Here is a 16717-nt window from a genome sequence, read left to right as displayed (position 1 = left end):
CTCCCTCCCAGCCTGGGAACCTCTAGGGGGCGGTCCTTCCTGCCGGCTCTCACACCCTCCCCCGCCCTCCGCCCCACCAGCTGGGGCTCTAATTGGCCTGCTGCCCCCAGAGGCGGGTCAATCAACGATTCCGCTGCGCAAGCAGCCAGGCCCCACCCCTTTGTCTGAGACACGCTACTGAACACGAAACTGTCGTGCGTAAGCCTTCTATGCCGTCCTCACTTTCCGGCTGCTGTTTCCTCACGGCTCTCCCCTCCCCCCTCCGGCCGGTATACTTTGCGGCAGCGCCAGAGCCCCACCCCCTTTCTCTGCGGAATCACCATGGCGGCTGGGGTGAGTTTGCCGGCTGTGGTGAGCCGGTTCGCCCTATCCGTCGCCATCCTGTTACCTAGAGGCCCGGGCAGGACCAGAGGCGTTCTGCAGACAAGTGAGGGGGCCGGCCTGGGTCTGCAGTCCGCGGTGTCGGAGGGCAGGGTGCTCCGGCAGGCAAGATAGAGGCTCGGGCCGGAGCGGGGATTCTGGGGATAGGGAGGTGGGGACGGCGCCGCCAGGCTCCCGCAGAGCCACGCCGCTCCTTGTCGTGTGTGAAGAGGGAGCTGGTCAGGGGGACGGCGCTCCTGCTATCGAATGGCGCGGACAGGGACATAGGTCTCTGTCTTGCGGGGAGGTCCTGCCAGCGCCTGCGGGCCGGCCGGCGGGCTGTGGAAATAGCCCTAGGAGGGGGCCGCGGAGGGGCTGACCGCGATGGAGACACCGGTCCCCGGCCTGCGGAGGAGAGGACACGGGCGCCGCTGGGTGCCGCGTGCCGGGTTGGCGGTACGTGGCCGCAGGCGCTGGGAAATGAATGAAACGCACGTAGCTCGGCAGGGCAGGGGAGTCCGGTGCGGCCACAAGTTATGGTGTCTGGAGACGCACTTGAGGGGCCAGGGTGTCCTCGGGGAAGGTCGGGTGGCAGCGAGCTTTATTTAGCAGTTGGTTTGCAGTACACCGCTCGGTGCTGCAGGGGACTCTGGTTACACTGGGTACAGGCTGAGGGACCCAGTTGTCTAGAGGGAGGAGACGCTGATGGGGTCTCGGGATCCCCTCCCGGAGCCATGCAGGACCCCTGCCCCCTGACTCGCGGTGTTTCTCATGCAGACCCTGTACACGTACCCCGAAAACTGGAGGGCCTTCAAGGCTCTCATCGCTGCTCAGTACAGCGGGGCTCAGATTCGTGTGCTCTCCGCACCACCCCACTTCCACTTTGGCCAAACCAACCGCACCCCTGAATTTCTCCGCAAATTTCCTGCCGGCAAGGTAAGTAGGGAGGTGGATGGGATTTTCAGTCTTGCAGTCCCTGGAGGTGGCCCCGTCTTTAAAAAGAAAGGCAGTTTTTCATGTTACTTCACATTCGACTCCAAAACAAATTCTGAGAACGGTTGTTCCTGAGATCCGTGTGTATTTAGATAGATTTAGCGACTGCCTAAAATTCAGAGGTCAGATTTGCATTTGTGGGAATAATTAACACAATTGCACCAAACATCTGTTAAGAGTGGGATTTTTTTTTTTAAGAGACTGCCTAAAATTCAGAGGTCAGATTTGCATTTGTGGGAATAATTAACACAATTGCACCAAACATCTGTTAAGAGTGGGATTTTTTTTTTTAAGAGTGGGATTCTTACCCCGGGGGTGTGAGGAGCTCCAACAGTGAGGGAGGTCTTAGAGAACAGCGGGTCAATGCCTGTGCATAGGCGCCCAGTGACTGTCAGGGATGCCAACATGGATGTGAGACTTGGATCCTGGCCTTTTGCTTATTTGACTGGGGAGCTTTATTTAGGTAGTATGAATTGACACTTCGAAAATTACTAAGCCGGTCAAGCACTTTCCAAGAGTGTTTTGACCTTGGATGCAGAGAGCATACTTAAGATGTTTTAGTTCTCAGAATTGACCTTGGTCAGTGAGAAATTCCCATGTATCTAACCTTATCTTCCTTTGCTTTGTCTCCAGGTTCCAGCGTTTGAGGGTGATGATGGGTTCTGTGTGTTTGAAAGCAATGCCATCGCTTACTACGGTAACTTGAGGGAACTGGTGGGGATGCAGGATTCTGGGGCCGTGTTGGCAGGACCCCAAAGTCTTGATCTTTGCACCTGGCTTCTATAGTGAGCAATGAGGAGCTTCGGGGAAGAACTCCAGAGGTGGCCGCTCAGGTGGTACAGTGGGTGAGCTTCGCTGACAGCGACATCGTGCCTCCCGCCAGCACCTGGGTGTTCCCCACCTTGGGTATCATGCACCACAACAAGCAGGTGAGCTGTGGAACCTGCTTGTTGGTGGGTGAAGATGGCATTTGGTTGGTGAAGAAACATCGGCAGGGTGTTGCTGAGTGTGTAGGCCTTGCAGTAATGTGCCTGCAGTGGGGCACTTGTAGAGGGGCTGAGGGTGGTGTTCAGGTTGAGAGTTCTGCTGTAAGGAGGTTGGACCAGAGGGAGTGGCATGTCTACACCAGGGACCCCTAAAGTTCCTCCCAATGGGAGACGAACATCATACGGTGGGGCAAAAAGTCAGACTTGCTGGGAGGAAGTTTAACATGAACAGCTTCCTGTGATTCATGTTCCTGCTGAGAGGCTTGGGGTGTCCAGGATTATAGTCCTGTTTGCAGAGAGGTTGGCACCTGCTGCTGAGTTGAAGGTTTGAATCAACAGGCTACTGAAAATGCAAAGGAGGAGGTGAAGCGTGTGCTGGGGCTGCTGGATGCTCACTTGAAGACCAGGACCTTTCTGGTGGGTGAAAGAGTGACGCTGGCTGACATCACTGTCGTCTGCACCTTGCTGTGGCTCTACAAACAGGTGAGTTCAGGGCCCCTTGGCAGCAGGCAGGGTAGATCCTACAGGTGACAGGTAGCAATTTGCCCTGCTTGAGGGCCAGGATCTGTGCCGAGCTGTGCCCTCTGGCTTCTGTTGGCTGTTGGGTTCTCCAGAGCCAGAGTGGGCTTGGTTGGGGAGACGGAGAGGCAGCTCTAGCCAGGGTCTTTTGTACATCGTTTGCTGTTGGATGTAGAATGGTTCAAGCCCCTTTAGTCCATAGTCCATTTTTTCCCTCTGTTTTGTAAAGTCGTAGTGGTCATGCTCTGCAGATTATGGGCTAGCTAGAACACTGGACAGCTTTGGACCCACTCTGGTGCCCAGTAGGGGTGTGATGTAGCAGTAACAGTACCCACTGCCAGCCAGACCCTGGGCCAAGGGTGTTGTACAGTGTCCTCTAAGTACTTAACACCCCAGTTGGTGAGGGAAGAAATGTCTCCTACCCATGGCATTGTAGCCATTCAGTGCTGGAATTGAATGCAAACCCAAGCACTTCATATCAATTGGGCATGATCGTGCATGTGTAAAATCCAAGCACTCTGGGAGGCTGAGGCAGGAGGATCTTAAGTTCGAGCGCTGGCTGGGCAACTTTGCAAGATCCTGTCTCAAAATAAGAAGGGTTGGGATGTCACTCAGTGCAAAGACACTGAGTTTAATCCCTACTACCATCAAAAAACCTTGAAGGGGCTGAAGATTTATTTATTTATTTCATTTTTATCGGTACCAGGGATTGAATTCACGACTGCCTGCTTGCAAGGCAGGCGCTTATACCGCTGAGCTAAATCTCCAGCCCCCGGGGCTGAAGATTTAGTTTACCAGCATAATAAGCACCTACCTGGCAAGTGTGAGGTCCCGAGTTCGATCCCCAGTACAAAAAAAAAAAAACACATCTTTCATACAGCCCTTTTCCCTTATATTTAGCCTAAATGAACAGTATGTGGGCTCTTTCTTGAGGTTAACCTAAGGGACCACTGAACCTCCAAGTTGGTTCCTCCAAGTTGAATATTTGTTTTTTTTGTTTTTTTTTTTTTCCTTTGGTTTTTTGAGGCAGGGTCTAACTGTACAGTTTAGCCCTAACCTTGAGCTCATAGTTATTCTCCCACCTCAGCCTCCTGAATGCTGGGTTTACAGGTGTGCAGCAGCACCACCATGCTCGGCTGTTGCTTTTTTTCTGAGTGTTGTTTGCGGTTTGTGAGTTTGTTTGTTTGTGCTTTTTGTAGTGCTGGGGAGTGAACCCAGAACCTTGTGCACCCAAAGCGAGTGTCCACCCCTGGCCTGCATCCCCAGCCTGGATTTTCTGTGTGGATGTTGTTTTTTGAGACTGAGTCTTGCTGTGCAGTCCAGGCTGGCCTTAAATTTGTGGTCTTCCTGCCTCTCTTGAGTGTTGGGTTTAAGGTGCCATGACACAGTAGTTCTGAGGGACTTGGTGATTATTTGTAGATCAGTTAATGTAAAAAACAGGTTGATAGTGGGCTTGGTGGCACACATTTGCAATCCTAGCACTTGGTAGGCTAAGGCAGGAGGATTCCTGTGAGTTCAAGGCCTGCTTGAACTTCATGGTAGAACTGTATCTCAAAAGGATAAGAAAAAATAGATTGACCAGATGCTTTTTTTTTCTTTCTTTTTCTCTTTCTTGGCATAGTAAGTACTCTGTTTTGGCAGGTAGTGCTGTGTATCACACTCAGGGCCTCATGCATGTTAGACAAGGCACTGCTGCTCCATTCCCAGCCTAAAAGAAGTGCTGTGCCTTTTCACAGCTCCTTTTTTGGTTTATTTTAAAGCAGTCTTGATATGTAGCCCACACTGGCTTTCAAACTTGGAATCCTTTTACCTCAGCATCCCAGGTTTTGGCATTGCAGGCTATTGTCACTGTGCCTGGTGTAGTCCCAATTCTTTGGTGGCAGCAGGGATTAAACCTTTCACCTTTACTCTGAGTTGTATCTCATTTTGAGGCCAGGTCTTATGTTGATTTTTTTTTTTTTTTTTTTTAACCAGACTAAGCTGAATTTACAGTGCTCCTGGGGCCTGGCGTGCAGGTGTGTGAGCTGCACTGCCTGGGAAGATGGGCCTGAGGGGTGGAGAGTGAACAGTGCAGTGAGGGCTCCGTGGATCTGTGTCTGCTGGTGTGGAGGGAGGTGAGGCCCGCCCGAATCTCCTCCGGACTGGGCCACTCCCTCCCTCCCCTGACTTCATTTCTGCCCTCACTCCTGTAGGTTTTGGAGCCTTCTTTCCGCCAGGCCTTTCCCAACACCAATCGCTGGTTCCTCACCTGCATCAATCAGCCGCAATTCCGCGCAGTCCTGGGCGAGGTGAAGCTCTGTGAGAAGATGGCCCAGTTTGACGGTGAGTTGAGGTTGGGGGACTGCACCCAGTGGAGTGTCCACTCGCTGCCAGCCCCTGGCATCCTGTAGAGGTTAAAACAAGGCGCTGACGGCCTGGGGGCTGCCCCTCCTTTGTGCCTGAGGCTCAGAGGAAGGGACGCTTACTCTGTGCCCCTCTCATCCACCAGCCAAGAAGTTTGCAGAGAGCCAGCCCAAGAAGGATACCCCACGGAAAGAGAAGGGCTCTCGGGAAGAAAAGCCGAAGCCTCAGGTTGAGCGGAAAGAGGAGAAAAAGGCAGCTGCCCCGGCCCCCGAGGAAGAGCTGGACGAGTGTGAGCAGGCGCTGGCTGCTGAGCCCAAGGCCAAGGACCCCTTTGCACTCCTGCCTAAGAGGTGAGGCACTGGGCGCCCTCTTGCTCTGCGTGCATCCCCAAGTGACCTGCACTGGAAGTTTAGGTTCTTGGGGAGTCAAAAGGTGGATTTTGCTTTTAAAACAAAGCAGTACGAAGCCAGCTTCAGGTCCATCTGGTCTTTGGGGATGTTGGCCACAGCAGGGCAGGAACTGGGGCTCAGCTTGTCCCTCATGAAGACCCTCAGGCTTGGCAGTGAGGCCTGGGAGGAGGTACAGGTGGCAGAGTGGGGTGCTGGGTTGACTAGGCAGCTTCCTAAGGGGCTGCTCAGCAATTCCAGTCTGGTAGCAGAATTAGGATTTGGCTCCCCAGAGAGAAGGAGGTAAATGGGGATGTTGATTGTGTCTGCTTTCCAGAGTCTTGGTGTGTTGCCCAAGCAGCCTCCTTGAATGCACTTGCTGAGGGAAAGTGGGGTCTGACAGGAGATAGGGCTCATGGTCTCGCCTGCTCTTTGCTTGTCCTGATCCCAGGCTTATGGGGAGCTGGACCGAGGACATTGAGTGCTGCCTGTACTGCCATCTGCTTGTCTCAGAGCCCACTCACTGGGCCATTGGGGTGGGCTCAGTGCGGGGCTCTGTTGGGGCTGTCCTGCCTTGTCATGGTTTCTCCCCGACTCTGGGCTGGCTCAGCATGCAGTGCTGGGCAGCATCCAGGACCCTCGTGTTCCATCCCTGCAGTGCCCAGCTTGAAGCCTGAAGGGGTAGCTGGGCAGTGACAACCACACCCGTGCTGTTATATGTAGTAAGGATGGTGCCGTCGGCTGGAGATTTTCACAGGCTGTACGGTAGGTCTGTACGCTGGGTGGAAAAATAAATTGGGCCTCAAATTAAAAATCCTTTGCGCCAAGCATGGTGGCTCACACATGTAATGCCAGCACTCGGGAGGCTGAGGCAGGAGGATAATTGTGAGTTTGAGACCGGCCTAGATAGACTACAAATGAGCTCAAGGACAGCCTGAACTGCATACATAGACCCTGTCTCAAAAAAAAAAAAAGTCCTTTCTCCAAGGTGGCCTCATACTTCTCTGGGTCCACTAGGTTTCCTGTATCAGCCTCCCAGGGAGCTGCAGCTATTAAGCTGTGGTTGTCACATATCTTTGAAATGTTCATTGATACCTATTTCTTTCAATTGTAATGCCTGTCTGGGTTGCCAAAAGTACTTTATTCCAGGACTTGTTTTCCTTTGGATATTAAAAGTTAAGAATTAATTTTTTGTGGCACTGGGGATGAATGGAGCTACATCCCCTGCCCCCCCCCCTTTTTTTCTTTGTCTTTTTCCTTTTTATCGGTACCAGGGATTGAACTCATGACTGTCTGCTTGCAAGGCAGGTGCTTATGCTGCTGAGCTAAATCCCCAGGCTTCCCCCCCCCCTTTTTTCCATTTCAAAGCAGGGTGTCACTCAGTTGCTAAATTGCTCACACCTCATGCCTGCATTCTGTTCTCACCTCACCCTCTCTAGAATCTTGCACCACAGCCAGCGGCCCCCCCAAGCTCTGACGTTTCTGTCAGCACAGGTGGTAGCCGTGGTCCCCACAGGGAGCAGTCCAGTGCTTCCTCTCATCCCACCCTTCTCAATTCTATTATCACAGCTCCTGTCTGGTGTACTATAATTGCAGTCATGGGAAGTCTCACTGCACCTCCCCTCCTCCAAACCTGTTGTCTCCTCTTAGCATATGCAGATCTATCTTCCCATTTCTTTTCGTTGGTCCTTTAGTTTGTTCTTTATTTTCCTTTGCACTTTGGATTCCTCTTGTGGAGAAACCATGTGATATTCATATTCAAGCTTATATGTTCGATTTATTTCACTTGATGTTTTCAGGGTGCATCTGGGTTTTTTTGAAGGGGGGGAACCAGGGATTGAACTCATGACCTTGTGCTTGCCCATACACATATGCCACTGAGCTAATAGGTGTCCAAAATGTGCCTTTTTACGGCAGAGTAGTGCTCCATTGTATGTGGGCAGCAATCTGTCCATTTGTTCCCCGGGATTGTTAATATCATGGGAGGGGTGTGTGTGTGATTCCTGAGCCCTCTGCTTCTGTGCTGATTGGAGAGATGAGGTGTGCGGAGTCCCTGATGGGCAGGCCGCTGTGTGCAGGGCTGGGGCAGGGCCCTGGTCTCCATGGTGGGAATGTAGACAGGCGCTGGGTTGCCTTCTTGCTTTCCAACTGATCCTTGGCAACTATCTGAGTTTCTTGTGCATGCTGATGAGGCAATGGCTCAGCCCAAGGTGGATGGTAGTTTCCAGGTGTGCTTCATGGTCTGCCACAGTGTGGCAGCTGCCAGTCACCAAGCTGCTGCACAGTTTGGCTTTGTTCTCAGAAACTCAGAAGCCAAAGGGAATCTGTAAATGTGAATTACTAGCTAGGTGCAGTCTCTGCAGGGTTGGAAGCCCAGCCAGGGGCTTAGCAAAATCGTTCTAGGGACACAGTTCCGGGTGGAGGTTCTGTGTTCAAGCCCCAGGACTTAAGAGAGAAAAGAGAGGACAAAGTAAGTGTCCTTGGGCAGTGTGTGTTTGCAGAATGAGAGGAAAAAAAAAAAAACCCATCTGAGCCACAGGAGGGGCTGCTAGGCCAGTGCAAGCTGGGGCCCAAGGCCTATCTTTGGGCCTGGAGGTGGCCTGGGAAGTACCCAGCTATGGCTCCAGGTGTCCACCTGGGGGCAGCAGTGGGCCATGGAGGGTGGGCCCTGGTGGCCCTGCATAGCTGCTGCCTGCCAGACGTGGGTACATCTAAAAACTTCGTTCTACAGGGAAATGGAGGGTTCTCTAGACCCTGGTGACGTGCCTTCTTCCCCTTAGCACCTTCGTGTTGGATGAGTTTAAGCGCAAGTACTCCAATGAGGATACCCTGTCTGTGGCACTTCCGTACTTCTGGGAGCACTTCGACAAGGACGGCTGGTCCCTGTGGTTTGCTGAGTACCGCTTCCCAGAGGAACTCACACAGACCTTCATGAGCTGCAATCTCATCACTGGTGAGAAGGGTGACTGGGGCAGTGGTGCCAAGGCTGAGGCCGGGGTCTCACACCGTTGTCCCTTGCCTCAGGAATGTTTCAGCGGCTGGACAAGCTGAGGAAGAATGCCTTTGCCAGTGTCATCCTTTTTGGCACCAACAACAGCAGCTCCATCTCTGGAGTCTGGGTCTTCCGGGGCCAGGAGCTGGCCTTTACGGTGAGGAGGGGTCTAGGTTAGGGGCATGTGGGGCCCCATGGTGGCCAACACCCTAACCACTGCCTGCGCCTTGCCTCCTGCAGCTGAGTCCCGACTGGCAGGTGGACTATGAGTCCTACACGTGGCGGAAGCTGGACCCCGGCAACGAGGAGACACAGACGCTGGTCCGAGAGTACTTCTCCTGGGAGGGGGCCTTCCAGCACGTGGGCAAAGCCTTCAATCAGGGCAAGATCTTCAAGTGACCATTGTTGCCATCGCCCAGCCGCCTGCTCTGCCCCTTGGGAGGTGGGGTCATTAAAGGAAACTGAACACTGAATCTTTGGCCTTCTGCCTTCTGTTGGGGGGACCCTGTGGTGCATTCTGCAGCCTCCTTTGTGGCACCTGTGCTCTTCCCAGGGAGGGGAGGGTATGTCTGAGGCACAGGCAGCTGACCTGGGTCAGGGTTGGATGCTGTCCCAGGAACCCCCCATGCCTCATGTTCTTGGTGCCCGAATCCCTTGAGTAAGTAGTACACTTAGTACACTTGCATGGAGCCTGAGCGTGCCCCCTGCTTCGGCTCTCCATTGTGGACACATCTGGTCCCGATGGGCAGCTACACTGCAGTTTGAGGAGCAAGGCTGCAGAGTGTGGTCCTGAGTGCTTCCTGCCTGCTGGCTGAGCTGGGCTTGGGGTTTAGCTCAGTGGCATAAGTGCTTGCTTGGTAAACACAAGGTCCTGAGTTTGATCCCTGGCACCAAAAAAAAAAAGTACTATTTGCCCCTGGTATTTAGCTTAGTGGCATAAATGTCGGCCTGGCAAATGCCAGATTATACTTGGTAAAAAAAACAAAAACGTTTTGGCCAGGGATTTAGTTCAGTGGCGTAAGTGCCTGCCTGGCAAGCATGAGGTCATGAGTTTGATCCCTAGTACCAAAAACCCACAAAACATCAAAAAAAAGCACTGAAATTGTCCCTTTAAATCTTTTTTTTGTTGTTGTTTTCTTCCTTTTTATTGGTACCAGGGGTCGAACTCATGCCTGCCTGCTTGCAAGGCAGATGCTTATGCCGCTGAGCTAAATCTTCAGTCCCTGTCCCTTTAATCTTAACAGCTTAAGGTAAAATCTGGAAAGAGGGCTGGGGATATAGCTCACTACACAGCACCTGCCTGACAAGGGCAAGCTTGTGAGTTACTGGTACCAAAAAAGATTGGGAAGAACCAGACAGGAGAGGGGGTCCCTATAATCCCAGCCACTCTGGAGGCTCAGACAGGAAGATTGCAAGTTGGAGGACAGTTTAGCAAGTCTCAAGAAGGGTCAGGGATACAGCTTAGTGGCCAGGAGTACCCTGGGTCAAATGCTCTCAGCTGCAAACAAGTCACTTATTTTTTTTGTCTTTGAGACAGTGTCTTGTTATCAGTTCAGGGTGGCCTTAGGCTCACTTTGTAGCCCTGGCTGGTCTCGAACTTGGCAACAATCCTCTTGCCTCAGCGTCTGAGTGCTGGGATTCCAGGCATGTGCCACCATGCCCAGCTTCCGTTCACATTTGAGGCTAATGCAAATCTACCTTTGCTTAAAATGGGACTGTTTTCCCTCTCGCGACCCCTGGTCCAAGCCAGAAGCTGGCAGCCTGGCAATCTGACAGCCTCGGCAAGGGGCAGGCGCCGTGGACGTCTACACTCCACCGAGAGGATGGGTGGCTCTTGTTCTCATAGGTCGCATCCAACGGGATCTGGAGCTCCGGCTACCTGCCAGCCTCGCCGAACCTGTTAGGCACCTGAATTCCATTTCCCACCGCACCCCTTCTTGTGCAATTTTCACCCTATCCCCGGGAGCTGCAGCTTTGGGCAGAGGAGACAAGTTGTGCAAGATTTAGTTTGGACGGAACCTGGTCTGGGCCGGCAGGACGGGCACGGGGAGGAAGGTGTCGGGTGTGGAGGTGTATTGGGGGGGGAGGGGCGTCGGGTGCAGGTTCCGCCGCCTCAGCCCAGGCTGCCCAGGAGCAGCTGGGGGCTGGAGCCCTCGCCTCTTTTGCCTGAGTGCAGCGGCAGATGTGGCGAGGGAAACGGAAACATCTGGACGCGGTTCAATTTGCCCCACAAGCCTGCAACCAGAGTTACCAGCCTAGCCTCTTTGCTCTAGGCCCCGCCCTTCCCACCCTGAGCAACCAATCGGAGCCCGCGCCCGTGGGTGTTCATAGCCAATGGGAGCCCAGACCAGCAGATGTCTCCGGTTGCTGGGCAGTTTTCCCCGCATGCGGCGGGAGCGTGTTCTGCGCAGCACAGGGCCCAGGCCCGCTCTCACCGGGCAGGGAGAGCTGTAAGAGGAGGGCCGCTGGCGGTGGGCCAGGCGCCGAGGACGCCGTGGTCTCGGGAAACTAGCGGAATGAGGGAAGGAGGGGTGTTCTGCGCGCTTGCTGGGAGGCTCAGGGCCTCCCGAGGGGATCCTGGGGCTGGGCTGCAGCTGCAGGAGGATCCGCGCCGAGTCGGGGAGAGCGCCAGGCCGGGCCTAATTCAGCTGTAGACCAGCACATGCTGGCGGCAAGCGGCTATTTATTTCAGCTTCATTGGTAATCTTCTTGTCACTTATTAAAGTTAAAAGTCTTTAAAGTTCTTCCAAGAAAGACCTAGGTTATCTTCTCGTGTCCTGTCATAAACCGGAGCCAGGCAGCTGGTGCTGTCCCTGCGGGAGACTCATCCGCCAGCGGCTGCCTGCCCTAGAGCAGGGAGGACGCTGTGGGTCCCACTGCCTGATCACCTCTGAAGCCGGGCCTCGGGGTGTGGGATGCCTCTCAACCCGCTCGGGGATGTGGCTCGGCGCCCCACCCTGTTCCCCTAAGGGTCCTGAAAGGTTAGAGAAGCGGCCACCTGCTCTGTCACTCTGTTCTGATCCTTTGGCATGGCTCCCGGTACCCGTCATCTTATTCCAGCGGAATTCCTGGGATGTCCCAGGGCTGAGCACCCAGGGGTGGTGGGAGGGGTCCTCTGGAATCCCTCCTGGGAGGCCACATGCCTGAGCAGGTGTGGCCCAGCAGCTAATACCCCATGGCCCTGACCCGCCCCATGGCCCATGCCCTGTGCCCCGTGGCCCAAGACCCAGGGCCCATGGCCTTCTTTGTTTTCCTGGTTTCCTCAGGATCCCGAGGGCAGCCCGGACCTGTTGACTTTCCCTTTTTTACACAATAGCCTGGGCGGGGTAGGGGCGGGCCACTGTCAGGCTTGGCTCTCTGTGGAATGCGCTTCCCTCTCCGCCCCTCCCCACCTCGGCTGTCGTCCTGGGGAGGCCTCTGCTGCCTCAGCCCTTTGCAGCCTGGCTGGCTCTGCCAGTCGTCAGTGGACAGGGCAGGACTGGAGGCAGATGTGGGGAAGCAGGGGAGGGCCGCAGCTGAAGGCACTGGAGTTGCCATTCCGGTGGGGGAGTAAATCAGCTGAGCAGCCCAGGGAGAGGAAAGCATGAATGCAGGGCTGCCTCGTCCTGGGAGCCAGCTGCTCATGACTGAAGCTCGGCTGGTGACGGTGGGGTGGTCAACTAGTGGACCCTGGCTGTCATTGCTTCAAGATGCCACATCCCACGGGTACAGATGAGTCATTGGGGTGTTGATATCGATTCTACTGTTGGGACAGGGATTACCGGACACACACCCCTCCCCCACTTGCCCTGTCCTGACTCAGCCTCACAGAATGTAGCTGGCAGGGGCCATCAGGCCTCCTAAGGTCCCATATTTCACCTGTGAATGCACGCGAGAGGACAGGACCAAGGGTGCATCCTGCCCCCGTATTCTGGCTGCCACCCAGTTGCCTTCACCCCAGACTAGCAGATCTTCAGCCCCCAGAGGCTCCCACCCCAGGACCAGCGTGAAGGGCGAGACATGGAGCAGGCTTGGGGGAAGGTGGGCTGCCGCAATGCCAGCTGGGAGGGTGGGCAGAGGACAGCGTGCAGCCCAGGTGGGGCTCAGGACGGGAACTCAGCAATTCGGTGACTCAGGGTTGGGCAGCCCCGGCCCTTCCTTCCCGCCCAGCCTGCTCTCCTTGGCTGGGCTGACGAGGGCGGGGATCCCAGGCAGTCTCCCTTCCCGGGAGCCGGGGGCGGGCAGAGGAAGTGGATGGGACGGCAGGGAGGCAGATTCCACTGAGGGGGCAGAGGCCGCTGTCCTGGGGCGGGGGTGGGGTGGGGTGAGGGGGGGTGGCTGGGCGCGGCTGAGCTATCCATTCCAGTGCCCTCCCACAGCTCTGGTTTCCTGAGCGGCCCGCCCAGGCCCCCGCTGGCCCTGTGCTCTTCGGTCTCCCCTCCCTCTTTCCCAGCCCTGCAGTCCCTCCTGGCCCTTCTTTCCTCCAGTCTTAGGTGCATATTGCTCCTTTCAGTCCCTCAGCACCCATGCCCCCCGCCCCTTGCCTCCCTCTGCACACTCTTACTTCCTGTTCTGCCTTGACAGTCTTTCCAGTTGTGGGTCTGCGCTGAGTCAGGAGAGCCCGTGTGACAGTCTCCCACCTGATCATTCAGGAGCCCCATGGGATCTGGAGGTCTAATCCAGGCTGCTGGGTGGCACAGAGCTGGGAAGGATGATTTTACTTGGCTCCTACTGTTTGGTTAGGGTGAAGAGTCTGAAGCCAGACAAGGCTTGGGGTTGACATGGATTCCTGTGTCGCCCAGGAGTCTACTGTGTGGTTGGGGGCAGGATGGATGCAGCACTGAGGAGTCATTTCTGGACTTTGGAGCAGGCCATACAGAAGGCTGCTCCTGGGGAAAAAAGGTGTTTGTGGAGACCACAACGCAGGCTGCTCACCCTGCTTCCTGTCAGGGCCACGATTCAGAGATTACCACTGAGCTGTGGGCCTGCTTCCCTCCCGGCTGCACCAGATTTCAGAGGAGGGGACCCTCAGCAGGAGGGAAGGGGAATCCCCTGGCCAGGGGCCTGCCCAGGAGCTCCCTTGGTGGTTACCATGGAAATGTGAATAATAGAAGCAAACAAAGGCTGTTGCCTAGCAACACAGCAGCTCAAGGTTCAGCTCACACACACCTCCGCATTTCAGGGAACCCCGGAGGGAGCGTCACTCCTGGGGAAGTGGGGCCATCCCCACGATGACGACATGCAGCATTCGAAGGGCCTCATGGGGACACCTGGAAGGGTGTGGAGGGCCAGCCTGAAGCCAGGGGCCTCTCTGCTGCAGTGGGGCCTAGAAGACTCCTGTTTAGACAAAGTCACAGAATGTGGAGCTGATGGACAGATGCAGCCTTTCTTCACAGTTACAGTTTTAGATCCTTTAGACAGTTTTAAAGACCGAGCTGTCTTAAAAACTGTGCGCATGTGTGTATATCTGTGTGCACATGTACCTGTACCTGTGTGTACACAGTGGCCCACAATGAGTACAGGAGTTGCTTTCTGGGGCTGGGAGCCCAGAAGCCTGTGGCAGTGCCTTTGAACCGCTTGGAAAGAGCAAGGCCTCTGGGGGCCAGTTACACCTGGCATTCATTCTCTCTCTCTCTCTCTCTCTCTTTTTTTTTTTTTTTTTTGTGGTACTAGGGATTGAACTCATGACCCTGAGCTTGCCAGGCAGGCGCTTATGCCACCTTGAAACCGTTCCTGGCTGATGGTGGTGACACATACCCATAATCCCAGCACTCGAGGAGGCTGCAGTAGGAAGATCACAAGTTCAAGCACAGCCTGAGCAACTTAGTGACTTAGACCCTTTCTCAGATAAGAAATAAGGGCAAGGGATAAAGCTCATGCAAAGGGCCTAAGTTAAGAAAATCTGCTGCTGGCAGCTAGAAGTGCAGCAAAGGTAGAACACACATACCATGCGTGTGTGAGGGTTTGATCACCAGCATAGCTCAATCACTCAATGAATGAGATAAAAGCTGACTGCTGTCCATCAGGTACAAAGCACGCGTACACACACACAGACACATGTGCACACAGTGAGACACAGCACACACAGTACACAGACAGACACACACACGCAGGTACTCCCTGTTCTAGTGGCAACACCAACCTTTGGCTTTGTTGTCTTGTGGTTGCTAACCCTCTCTGAGACTCTCCCTTCACTGGGGATCAATGAGCCAACAGGAAAACCCCACTGCACTCCAGGCCTGGGCAGAGGGGAGGAGCCCTGAAACATCTGCCCTGCCTGTGTTTCTACTGCTGGCAGCCCTGGGCTTTCAGGTCTGCCTGGCCTCAGGATGGGGCTCTCCAGGGAGCCTGCCACCCTTCCCCATACTTGTGGCACCTGAGTGACCCTGAGTGGCCAGGATGAGCCCCAGGAGGGGACAGACGTAACTTCTGCTGTGTGCTGTGGCACTGAGCGTGTGAGTGACTCCGAGTGACGAGTGATGCCATGGTCTCCCTTCTTTCCTTCCCTGCCCCTCTTGCCCCTGCCTCCTTTCCTTCCCCCATGCCCTCCCAGCCCACCTCTGGGCTGCACTGAGCCACTGTGGCCTGTGTTAGCCCCACTGTCTCTGAAAACATAGGTGTAGACCAACTTGTGTTCTAACAGGGACAGAAAACTTGTTCTTTCGAGAAATGAGTTTTCCAAGTTTGAATCCTTCTGTCACGGAGGCGTGGGCCCATGGGGGAGGGGCCCTACCACTACCTCTGCCTCTGTGTTGTTTAAATTCCAGGCACTTGGGTGTGGGGCAGTGGCCGGCTGGGTGCTGCTTAGCTTTGGGGAGGGCCTGAGGGTTCTACTCTTGGCATCCACTTTTTTTAATTTGGCTTTTTGAGACAGGATCTCCATATGTACCCCAGGCTGGCTTGAACTCAGCCTCCCATTGCTAGGGGATCACAGGCCTGCACAACCAAGTCCAGCTCACAACACTGAAAAACAAAAAGCAAAGCAAAACAAATAAAAAAAAACCCTAGAGCTCGAGAGAGCCACTGATTTTACTGTTAAAACAGTGTCAGCAGCTGCCACTGGGTTTGTAGGCACACAGGCCACTGACTCTCGGTCTTATGACACAGAAGGGCAGCTCGCTGCCGGCTGCACCGCAAGTTCAAGGCCAGTCTGGACCACGCAGTGCAGGACCATGGCCCAAGACACCATGGTGAGGGGGGAATAGAAGGAGAAAGAAAAGTTGCAGGAAGACAACGGCAGAGGACACAAATGGCTCTTGGTTTTTGCTTTTTAAAAAATATGCCCCAAAATTTGGAAGTTTAGCTGCTCTAGCCGCAGCACGCATGCCCACAGGTTGCCCCCCCTTCAGTAATGGGGGGCTGAGAGATGCAGGGATAAAGGGGAGGCAGTTTGGGGAGTCCTGTCGGGTCCCTGTGGCGCGCGGCGGGGCTGAGTCAGTCGCTGATACTGCGAGCCACGTCTGGTCTCTGCATGTCTCTACCGGTCTGCAGGCCGGTCCCCAGCGCTTGTCTGTGCCTGTACGCACGTCTGCACCGCCACACGCGTGTCTGCGCACCGCGTGTGTGCCCCACGCCGCCGGTGGCAGCTCCTTCCTCCCCTCCCCCACGCCGACCCTGCGGGGTAACTGGACCTGACCCGGCCGGCTGGCAGGGCCTCGGCCGCGGGTATTTTTAGCCGGTAAACATGTTTGCCATTTGGGAGGCCAGGGCCCACTCACGGGCCTGGGAGGAGGGCGCTCGGCCTGGTCCTCACGGGAGGGGTAGGCTGGGAGCTCTAGGAGAGCGACGGGACGGTGGGACTGGGAGGCCGAGGCCGCGCCGTCGCTCAGCCTTTAATAAGATGTGCATGCGCCTGGGAGTGGCTGTGGGAACCGGCTGTAGACCCGGGGACCCAGAGTCCTGCAGAGAGGGAGGTGGGAGGTCTTGGGCAGGGACAGGGACAGGGGCTGGAGTACAGGGGCTGGGACAGTGCCTGCTGGGTGGGGCGCAGAGTCTTTGGGGGTGGTGCCGTGCCGCGGCGCGTGGGCCGCATATCCAGCGGTCCCGGGTCTGCTGGAGGGGGCGTGGAGCTCCGTGGTCCGCCCGCCCCGAGCGCCTGGTGATCCCGGTCCGGCCGGGAGGGGCGGGGCGGGGCGGGGTAGCGGGGGAGGAGAGGGGAG

General features: G+C 55.4%; 1 protein-coding gene across 2 annotated transcripts; it reads left to right on the top strand.

The window, feature by feature from the left end:
- The first annotated feature begins 156 nt into the window (after positions 1–156).
- Eef1g (eukaryotic translation elongation factor 1 gamma) lies at positions 157–9052 on the top strand. 2 transcript variants are annotated; one of them, XM_003467927.5, is made up of 10 exons: positions 157–333; positions 1138–1296; positions 1987–2050; positions 2140–2282; positions 2679–2822; positions 5051–5180; positions 5347–5551; positions 8368–8540; positions 8612–8736; positions 8820–9052. In XM_003467927.5, the coding sequence occupies exons 1-10, from the start codon at positions 322–324 to the stop codon at positions 8976–8978; spliced, it is 1314 nt and encodes a 437-aa protein (XP_003467975.1). In that variant the 5' UTR covers positions 157–321; the 3' UTR covers positions 8979–9052. The 2 variants fall into 2 exon arrangements, with proteins under 2 accessions (XP_003467975.1, XP_063084323.1); XM_063228253.1 differs by having other exon boundaries at positions 307–486.
- Positions 9053–16717: the final 7665 nt, after the last annotated feature.

The sequence above is a fragment of the Cavia porcellus genome, unplaced genomic scaffold (genome assembly GCF_034190915.1).
Source record: "Cavia porcellus strain 051 isolate PalLab524CR breed Dunkin Hartley unplaced genomic scaffold, mCavPor4.1 scaffold_17, whole genome shotgun sequence".
NCBI lineage: Eukaryota > Metazoa > Chordata > Mammalia > Rodentia > Caviidae > Cavia > Cavia porcellus.
This window is presented reverse-complemented; position numbering and strand designations above follow the sequence as displayed.

Bases quoted from the DNA above. Each gene is read 5' to 3' on its own strand.
- Eef1g (XM_063228253.1), top strand. From the start codon at position 322: ATGGCGGCTGGGGTGAGTTTGCCGGCTGTGGTGAGCCGGTTCGCCCTA. The intron at 487-1,137 runs GCAAGATAGAGG...TTTCTCATGCAG, and splicing joins AGGGCAGGGTGCTCCGGCAG to ACCCTGTACACGTACCCCGA. The intron at 1,297-1,986 runs GTAAGTAGGGAG...CTTTGTCTCCAG, and splicing joins GCAAATTTCCTGCCGGCAAG to GTTCCAGCGTTTGAGGGTGA.